At 34.7% G+C, this 9969-nt stretch overlaps 1 protein-coding gene across 2 annotated transcripts in view; it reads right to left on the bottom strand.

Moving 5' to 3' along the window:
• Positions 1 to 9969, bottom strand: part of LOC110033988 — a 43107-nt gene that overhangs the window by 15685 nt on the left and 17453 nt on the right. The window contains exons 2-4 of one of the 2 annotated variants that reach the window (XM_020738193.1): positions 3726 to 3840; positions 3309 to 3390; positions 1869 to 1964 (exon numbers count right to left, since the gene is read on the bottom strand). In XM_020738193.1, coding sequence (XP_020593852.1) covers positions 1937 to 1964; positions 3309 to 3390; positions 3726 to 3840 — 225 coding nt within the window. In that variant the 3' untranslated portion in view covers positions 1869 to 1936. Of the gene's footprint in view, positions 1 to 1868; positions 1965 to 3308; positions 3391 to 3725; positions 3841 to 9969 lie in introns of those variants that run through there. The other variant, XM_020738192.1, reaches the window with a different exon arrangement.

Raw genomic sequence — 9969 nt, forward strand, 5'->3', positions numbered from 1 at the left:
GAATGCCGAAAAAAGATTATGTGATTTGATTGGGTCTGAGAGAGCCCATGGCCCACTACCACCTGTGTGAGCTTGTCGAACCACGGCCGAGGAAATTGCTTCAGTCCATAGGGGGACTTCCACGATCGACACACTTGTCCCCTGGAAGTAGAGTCAAAGCCTATAGGTAGAGATATGTACACCTCCTCTGTGAGATTGTCGTTAAGGAAGACATTCTTGGCATCCAGTTGGAGAAAGAACCAATCCAAATTCACAGCAAGTGATAACAGAACTTAAATAGTGTTCAGGTTAGCAAATCTGAGCAAACGTCTCGCAGTTAACGCTGTAAATTTGTGAGTAGCCTTTAAAGATCAATCGTGTTTTGTTTCGTTCAAAGCTTCCATCATAGTTAAATTTCATACTAAAAATTCACCGGCAACCAACTGCTTTTTTCCTCGAGGAAAATCAACAACATCCCATGTATGATTTCGTCGAAGAGCATTCATCTCATCCATTACTGCAACATTCCAGGAAGGGTCCGCCAATGCTACATCAATAGTGGATGGATGACGATGATAAGTCAAGGAAGTCAAATGCTTTGTAGGTGGGTGACAAGCTGTGAAATGAGACATATTTTGTCATGGAATAAAGAGAGCAAGCCTGATTGCGTACATCAATGATACAACTCACTTCCTCATTCCGAGCAGAAGTAATCTCTCCAAGTGTAGTGTCGGGGATGTCGGCGGGTGCAGATTCTAAGTCCTGCAAAGAGGTAGCAGGCTCAGGAGTAGAATTATTGGGACGAGCCTCAACCGAGGGTTCAATGCGCCGAGTATAGACACGAAAAGTGGGTGGAGGAGATATTGGTCTGATGGATGGTGGATCCAGTGGGATAGATAATTTCTCAAGAACAGTGGTTGGAGGAGTAGGAGGCATATTCAACAAAGTCTAGAAAGGAGTACAGTCCCAAAAATCTAGCTCCCCCTCACTTGAGGCATTATTGGGGAAGTAGGGAATACTTTTAAAGAAATAGAAATCGACACTCACATAGAGTTTATTTGTACTCGAATCGAGGCACCAATAGCTCTTTTAAGTGGCAGAATATATAAGGAAGACACTTGATTGAACAGAGATCAAGTTTACAACAAGTTGGGGTGGCGTTTCAAACAAATGTCATGCGCCCAAATATTTTGGAGTGTAAAGTGGAGAAGAACCAATTGGTAGAAAAGCAGGACCTCAAGACTGCTAATGGGGTCCAGAATTTGTCAATTTTTTGGGGGACTCTATTGATGAGATATGTGACGATAAGTGTGACATCATTCCAAAACCATTTTGGGACATTCGATTGAAACATAATGAAACATGCAACTTCGAGAAGCCGTCAGTTTTTTTTGTTCTACTATCCTATTTTGTTGAGTATCCGTACAGAAATTGTGTTGGAGGATACCCTTACCAAAAAAATTCTCTAATATAGAGGTAAGAAATCCACGATTGTTGTCAGTCCAAAGAACTTGAATTGAAGTTTTGAATTGGGTCAAATGAAGGAATGAAAATTTTTTAAGGTGACAGCAGATTCGTATTAGTCTTTTAAGATATAGACCCACATCATTCGAGTGTGATCATCAATCAAGGTAAATAACAATTGTTTATTGGAGTAACTAAGCATTTGAGAGGGTCCCCAAGCATTACTATGAATCAGTGAAAAAGAAGCTGGAGTGTAAGACTGCGGTGGATATGGTACTGGATAATGTTTAGCTAACTGATAAATCTCACATTATTAGTAAATATTAAAGATACAATTGTTTTAAATAATAAAAATTGGGATAACCCAAACGACAATGTAAAATCATAATAGGACATTCAGTGAATTGAGAATGACTACTACTACTGGATGGAATGACCTCGTCAAAACTGTTTTTCCCTCGGAAAAAGTAAAGCCCGACCACCTGGTTAGCAGTTATAACCATCCTTCCCGAACAACAATCCTGAAAGACATAAACATCAAGAGAAAAATGAGCAACACAATCAATGTCATATGTCAACATACTGATTGATAAGAGGTTACACTTTAACGAAGGTACATGTAACACAAATTCTAAAGTCAAGTCTGTTGTAAGAACAAAAGACCATTTACTTGCAATGAAATTATTGGAGCTGTCAGCAATTTTAATGGTATCTCTCCCAAAGCACAGAGAATATGTCGAGAAGGCTTGAGAACATCTAGTCACATAGTCTGTGGCCCTGAATCAATAAAATCCATGAACTAGACGAAGCAAAAATAGTGAGTGTCATCAGAATGTTACATTGACGAATATGGGAGGTCAACGGGCCAAAAGAGAACTGACTAGATCCAAGAAGTTTGATCAAGTGCTCCATCCGACTCTTAATGGAGCCTGGTGATTCTGGGATGTTCCGAGTGGGAACCAGCTGCAGGAGAAAGAGCTGACGACGAAAAATCCTCTAGGGAAGGATCAGGTTGCCAGTGGCGTTGTAGTCAGTAGTCCTGGCTGGAGATATGGTCGAAGATGTAGATGGCAGTGGAGGGAGGCTCGTCGGCTAGGATTCCTAGAAAGAACAACAGGAAGGAGCACTAGCATAACCTTAAGGGAAATTCCAGGAAATTGGTTGAGATCTAGGCAGCGCGGCAGAAATAATCAACAGAACTAGCAGAACCAACTGCAGGAAATCCCGCTGACATGAGAAGGGCCAGCTGAAATCAACAGCTTTTTTTAAGTCTTGCCTGATGGGAAACGGAGCGGGGCAGTAGAAATGAACTGTAAAAAATAAGTTGCAGGAAATAAACAGTAGATCTGGTAGACCAAACTACAGGGAATCCCACTGAAGGGAGAAGAGATGGCAGTCGAAATAATCTGCAGGCAATCTTGTAGGAAGAGCCGACGGCTAGGGAGATGTTCCGGTGGCAGCTAAGGTTAGATCTTTGGCTCTGATACAATGTAGAATTTTGGGAATTGTGTAGGATATTATTGAGCAGTAAAAAATGTATAAATATATGTTATAAGGGATATAGAAAAGGAAAGATATGATACCCAAATATTTCCTAATAGCACCTAAAAGATAAAAATGAAATGCATAAACTAGGAAATACATATAAAAAGATTAGCTGAAAAGGTAATAAAATAAATAGAAATAAATTCTAAAAAAATAGCTTCTAAAAATAATCAATTTTTCGTTAATCAAACAACTAATTATCCCCCATGTCAATTTTAAGCACATTCATATATGTTTATTGCAGTAACAGATAGAAGTAGAAACGGTATTTGCAACTTGATTTTGAAGCTATACTAAATTTTGTGGACAAGAAAGCATACATAATCTTTCGGGTGCCTTCTGATTGCTCCAAACGATAGAAGCTGCATCCCTTGCTGAATGGAAACGGCCTTCCCCTCCATTCTGTAGTAGTGACTATTTTTAGTTCAGAAATTAATGATGAGAAAAGTGTCAAAATAGTCCCCCAACTATTAAAACGGGATAACTTTAGTCCCAAGGTTAATACAAGTCTCAAATTAGTCCCAGACTCCTTTAAAATGGGTTAAAATAATATGTATAAAAAACTATTTCAGCCCCAATTTAAAGAGTTAGAGGACTAATTTAACACTTTTATAAGCCCTGGAACTAAAATAGGCCCATGTAAACAGTTAGGGAACTGTTTTGGCACTAACTAATCCATGATTGAAATACGTTAACCATATAAAAATGGAAGGAAAATAATTGACAGCATAACATACCGAGATGCCAGGTAACTCCAGCAGATGATGTGTCTTCACTAGATATTTCATCAATGACAAACTGAAGCTCACTGCTGATAGATTCTGTAAACTTCTTGAAAAACTCCATAGTAGCCTGCATTGCATTATAAATAATTCTGAAGTTAGGAGAACATAAATATAATGCAAAAGGCCAAAACAAAGAATGAGGTTAGTTTAACAATTAGCTTTCACCTAAATGAAAATTTCAGCCGCTTCTCTCTAAATGTGATCATACTAGTTACTTCAAGATTTATTCATATAACTAAATACTAATGATTACTTGTTAATCAATATTTGAGAATTAGGAGTACAAGAATAATTGTGATAAATATAGTGAATCAATAATAAAATTGGTTTTAGGTCAACAACTTCACCAAAAAGTAATATTATCTGATCCAAAGGAATCAACCAAGGATTCGTTAAATGAACCTATAGTCTAGGAAACAAGTGTATGAGGGAATAATAGACAACCTCATGGATTATTTCTTCTCTTCTTCTTCACTCTATTGTATTTCTCTTCGACAATAACAGCTTCTTGTCCGGACAATAAATTCACTGTTTTCAACTAAGATCATCCGAATTTAGGCTGATTGGCAATTTTCCTTAGCCCGGCATTCTATTTTATGAAGAAAACTGAGGGAGACGTAGTGAAGCCTGCTAGCTTCCAGATTCCGTTAAACACGTCAAATGGGGAGTGAGAGATAGAAAGAAATAAAGTGAATGCCCGCATTTGAAATATTATTTTCATTGCATCAAATAACCCTAATTTATCTAAAATTCTAACTGATTCAAAAAATAGAGGAGAGAATATCCCCGCAAAATACAAAAAGTTTAAAATCAACTTTCCTAAATTCAAGGAATAAAATATTCATAAGCCTATAATATTCAAGAAAAGAAATAAAAAAACAAAGTTTAAATGATATTATAGCCTAAAGTGGGCTGAATGAAGCTATGAACCGACTCTCAGGCCCAATCTGCTAGCCTCGAAGCTACCTTGTTCCTTGTGCCAGATTTTGTTGGTTGGTTTAGGTTTATGGCTTGTTGGAAACCCACTTTTTTTTTCAGTTGGAAAACCACTTATCTCACTATCAATGAGAAAATACTATTAGAAAATAAATTATCAAAATATGATTTTTGCTAACCATATGATTATATGATCGAGTAACAAAGAACTAGGAGAGAATATCCCCTCAAAATACAAAAAGTTTAAAATCAACTTTCCTAAATTCAAGGAATAAAATATTCATAAGCCTATAATTTTCAAGAAAAGAAATAAAAAAACAAAGTTTAAATGATATTATAGCCTAAAGTGGGCTGAATGAAGCTATGAACCGACTCTCAGGCCCAATCTGCTAGCCTCGAAGCTACCTTGTTCCTTGTGCCAGATTTTGTTGGTTGGTTTAGGTTTATGGCTTGTTGGAAACCCACTTTTTTTTTCAGTTGGAAAACCACTTATCTCACTATCAATGAGAAAATACTATTAGAAAATAAATTATCAAAATATGATTTTTGCTAACCATATGATTATATGATCGAGTAACAAAGAACTAAACAATAACGGATTGAGAAGAAACCACTTTCGACGGTATACTAAAATTAATAAGGTCATATATGAGGGTGCAATGAGTACAAGTAAAATCTTAGTTAAGTAACCAAAGATTTTAAAATCCCAGTAATGTTATTGTGTCTAGTAAGGCAAATTGAGAATGCTAAGATGAAATTGTGAAAAAACAAATAATATAGATTGAAAATTTATTATATTAGAGATATGGTGGGAGTAGCACAATATGAATATATGATGGTGAAAAATATACTCTTGTGGTTTGATCATGCACAAAAGAGATATCCTTTAGAGAGGCTCTCGATAAATGTATAGCTTCCATCAAGCCTCAATAAATGTATAACTTCCATAGTATACATGTCCGACAAAAATCCAACAGATTATGAGAAATCTTACGATAAGGTTCCGAGAGATATCCTTTGGAGAGTTCTAGATAAGAAAGGTGTTGATATGAATTATATACAAGTCATTAAAGATATGTATGTTAGAGCTGTTACTTGTGTTCAAACAGAAGGAGGATTGACCAAATATTTTTTCTATTTCAGTTGGATTCATCAGAGATCGGCTTTAAGCTCATATATTTTTGCTTTAGTTATAAATGCTCCTATTGGACATTTATAGAAGGATGTACATCGGTGCATGCATTTCACTGATGGTATCCTTCTTGCAGATCAAACACAGAATATGTCGGTCGCCATACGGTTGGGTGCGGTTTAATTTAGCGTAATACAGTGTTTAGAAATTAAGTATTTTAATTTGAAGAAAATGGGGTCAAACTGATCTCATTGATTCCTACAGTTTGGATAATCGAGCTAACCACGAGTAATGTACCACCCTGAAAGATAATACACTACTTGATAATAAGCTTCATTAAATAAACTATAGAAATAAATGGCTTCCGTTTGATCTGCAAGTTTGCATGATGACCGACAGATTCCCCTATTCGATATGGAAGTCAAATAGTGTTTATTTTAAGTCTGGGTTCTTTTAAGTTCCCTATAAAAGCAATCCCCTATAGTTAATTACATCTTAAGCGAACATGTCACCTAAGAAAAGTTTCGATAAAAATCAGAAATCTTTTATTTTCATGAATTCAAAAGGAAGGGTTTTCAACGAACATGATTGTGAAATTTCCAATAGGGATTTGTTCAAAGGTGAAAGATTTTATTTGAAGAATCAAAGGTTTTATTTTAAGAAAAGGTGAAAGATTTTATTTTAAGAATCAAAGAAAGAAAAGTAGAGGAGATTAAAGATCCAAAATAGGTCAAACTATCTCCCCCAAACTATCCTAATGTTTAGCTCGATTTAGGACGATATTAATTTAACTCTTGTCAATTTTATTAATTAGGGCTTAGATTTGTGTAATGATGATTTACACAAAGAATTATAGAAATATAGGAGATTTTACGTCGAGTGACTACCTTAAAATCCTAAAACAAGTTAGGACATGTTGCATATCAAGACTATGCAGGAGCCTAAAAAAAGAGAGGTTTTATGTCATAAAAGATAGTCTTGAAATCCTAAGGATTGTTATTAAGCTAAAGAAATGGTCTTGAACGAGCTGCCCAAGAAGTTTGCTCCAAGTTCCATACTGAAATGTTTTCAGGTCTTCAAGCCTTCAGATCCTCAAATCTTATTATTAAAAGTTTTATTTGTTTTGATAATTTTATAGTGAATTAATTAAAGGGTAGTTGAGGTATAGTTCAAACCTAGGCCAAAGCCAAGTAGGTATAGTTCAAACCTAGTGAGGTATAGTTCAAACCTAGGCCAAAGCCAAGTTCACTTAAGCTAAGTAATTCTCTAATGTTATGATTTTTAGGTTTTCTTTAATCTAAACAACTTTTATTCTTTCATTATTTGTCCTTAACACATGCATTTTATGTTTAATAAAAACAGTAAAATAACATGTATTGAGATACATAAAGCAATAAACAGAACAAAAGAAACAATGTTTTATCAAATTTTTATAAATTTTAATTATTTAATTAGTGGTAACCCGGCCAAGATGTCTATGGCTCCGTCGTCCCAGGTTGTCCGATGCACTAATTTACTTAGTCCAAAAGATGGCTCCGTCGTCCCAGGTTGTCCGATGCACTAATTTACTTAGTCCAAAAGGTGGTTCGCACCAGGACTGAAAGATTCTTGTCAACATCTACAGAATGCATCGTCTAAGGAATCTCCGTGAACTAGAACAAAAAGGGGTTTAAGTTGTGTTATGTGATCTTTGTGATTATGATTTAATTTATCTTTGAGTTACTTTATCGATTCTAAGGTTGAAATGTTTTAGGTTGTTTACATTTTGTTGTCGGATTTTAAGTGTTTTATTTTAGTTATTTTTGTTCACTTGTTATTACTTATGTGAAGTTGACGACTTCGAACCTGATTTAACATCAAATCCATGCTTTAAAGCCTTGTTGCATTTGGTTTTGTTTAAGTTTAAGTTTTAATATCTTTTATGTAAATTTTAACCCTCCCAATGTGCTTTATTTTATTTCTTAATTGATGTTCAAGTTAAGAGGTTTATGTTTAACTTAGGTTTAAGGTTATACCTAAAAGGTTCTCATATGTTTAACTTATGGGTAAGGTTCTAAGGTTTAGGGTAGGTTTAGCTTAAGACTAAGCTATAATTCAGGTTTGTTTTACTTAAATATTAGGGTTGAATTAGGGTTAACTAGCCTAAAGTTTTGGTTAACTAATCCTATTGGTTTAAGGTTAACTAACCTAAGGTTAAGATTAATTAATTCTATTAGTTTGGGATTAACTAATCTAAGATTTATATTAACTAATCATATTGATTTGAGGTTAACTAACCTAAGGTTTAAGTTAAATAATCTCATGGATTAGGGTTAACTAACCTAAAGTTTAGGTTAATTAATCATATCGGTTTATGGTTAACTAACCTAAAGTTTAGGCTTGTCTAATCTTATGGATTAAAGTTAACTAACCTAAGGTTTATGTTAACTAATCCTATTGGTTTATGGTTAACTAACCTAAGGTTTAGGTCAATTAATCTTATTGGTTTAGGGTTGACTAGCCTAATGTTTAGGTTAACTAATCATATTGGTTTAGGATTGACTAACCTAAGATTTGGGTTAACTAATCCTATTAGTTTAGGGTTAACTAACATAATGTTTAGGTTAACTAATTATATTGGTTTAGGTTTAACTAACCTAAGGTTTAGCTTAACCAATCCTATTGATTTAAGATTAACTAACATGAGGTTCAGGGTTAATTAACCAAATGTTCAGGTTAACTAATCATATTGGTTTACTAACCTAAGGTTTAGGCTTAGCTAATCCTATTGATTTTGTGGCTAACTAATGTAACCCCTAAGTTGACTAACCAAATATTGGGTTTAAATTGGGTTGATCCATGGGGATGAATTCAGATCAGTCTCACTAATGTTAGGAGACCGACATGAACCTTAAATAGGCTAGACTAGGTTTAGTTCGAGCTCTACTTAGGCTAACATAACCTAACTCAAACCTACTCTCCTAATTAATAAATTATGATTATTAAAATGGTTTTAAATATAATTTTAATGTTTCCAAAATCTGTTTAAAGTCAAAGAATAAAATAAATAGGGATTTGAAAATTTCACATTTCTTTTTTTTTAATTATTTAAAATGATCGGTTTCACTTAAAAAAAAGAAATTTCGCTACAAAAGTCATTTTTCTAAGTTAATAGCATCTTTTGGTTTATATTTTGGAGTTTTCTACAAAAAATCATGCAATTTTGAAGTTAAATTCAATTTTCTTGAATAAAATAATAATAATAATAATAATAAAACGAAATTTGCTACAGTGTCTTCCTCCTTACGCGACGCCGAAACCTGTAAAGGAGAACCGACAGTTGAAACTTCTCAGAGTCCGTTCTCCGCCGATTCTAAACGAAATTTCGCGTTCTTAGACTCGTTTTGTTAAGCGTTCTTAGACTCGTTTTGTTAAGTTCGAATAGTAGATCACATCCATACAGATCCTTGAATGTTTTGTGATCTATTTTTCAATCTAGAAGGGAGAGAAGTTCGGGATTATCGTTTCAATTTAAGAGATATGCATGAGCCTAAAAGGTTTGTTCTCAATTATTTTTGAATAAGTATGCCTCTTTGAGCATATCAAAGTCCTTGCGGCGTTGATTTGACGTAATTTTTACGTCGGATTGGAAGTTCGTCGACTCGAGTTCGCTTGGAGGAGGTGCTAACAGCCGGGATAAATATGAAAAATGGTTGGTTTGGTCTCCTAATAGCCTAACGAGCCTAATATAACAATTTGTGCGAGTTTTAAAATTATTTTCTGTGCAAAATTGCAATGTAGCCGTGAGCTTCAAACGGGTTTTTCGGTGGCGGCAGTGGTTTCCGGCGACTGCGATGGGGCTGGTTCTGTTCCTCAGATCAAGGAGCACAACTTTGCTCAAGGGTGCAAATGGGTTTGATAGCTCTATGAAAAATTGAGTATATCCTCTCTTCCTACTCTTCTCTTCTTCCCTTTTTTTCTTCTTTCATTCTCGCCACATTTATAGTCATAAAGGGGAGGCGTGATAAATGATTTTTTTTTTATTATTATTATCTTCAGTCGAGAAAGAGAGAGGCGTGAGGGGTATGCATGGATTTAAGTGTATGAGTTTTTATTTTATTATTATTATTATTATTATATATATATATA

The sequence above is a fragment of the Phalaenopsis equestris genome, unplaced genomic scaffold (genome assembly GCF_001263595.1).
Source record: "Phalaenopsis equestris unplaced genomic scaffold, ASM126359v1 Scaffold001316, whole genome shotgun sequence".
Taxonomy (NCBI): domain Eukaryota; kingdom Viridiplantae; phylum Streptophyta; class Magnoliopsida; order Asparagales; family Orchidaceae; genus Phalaenopsis; species Phalaenopsis equestris.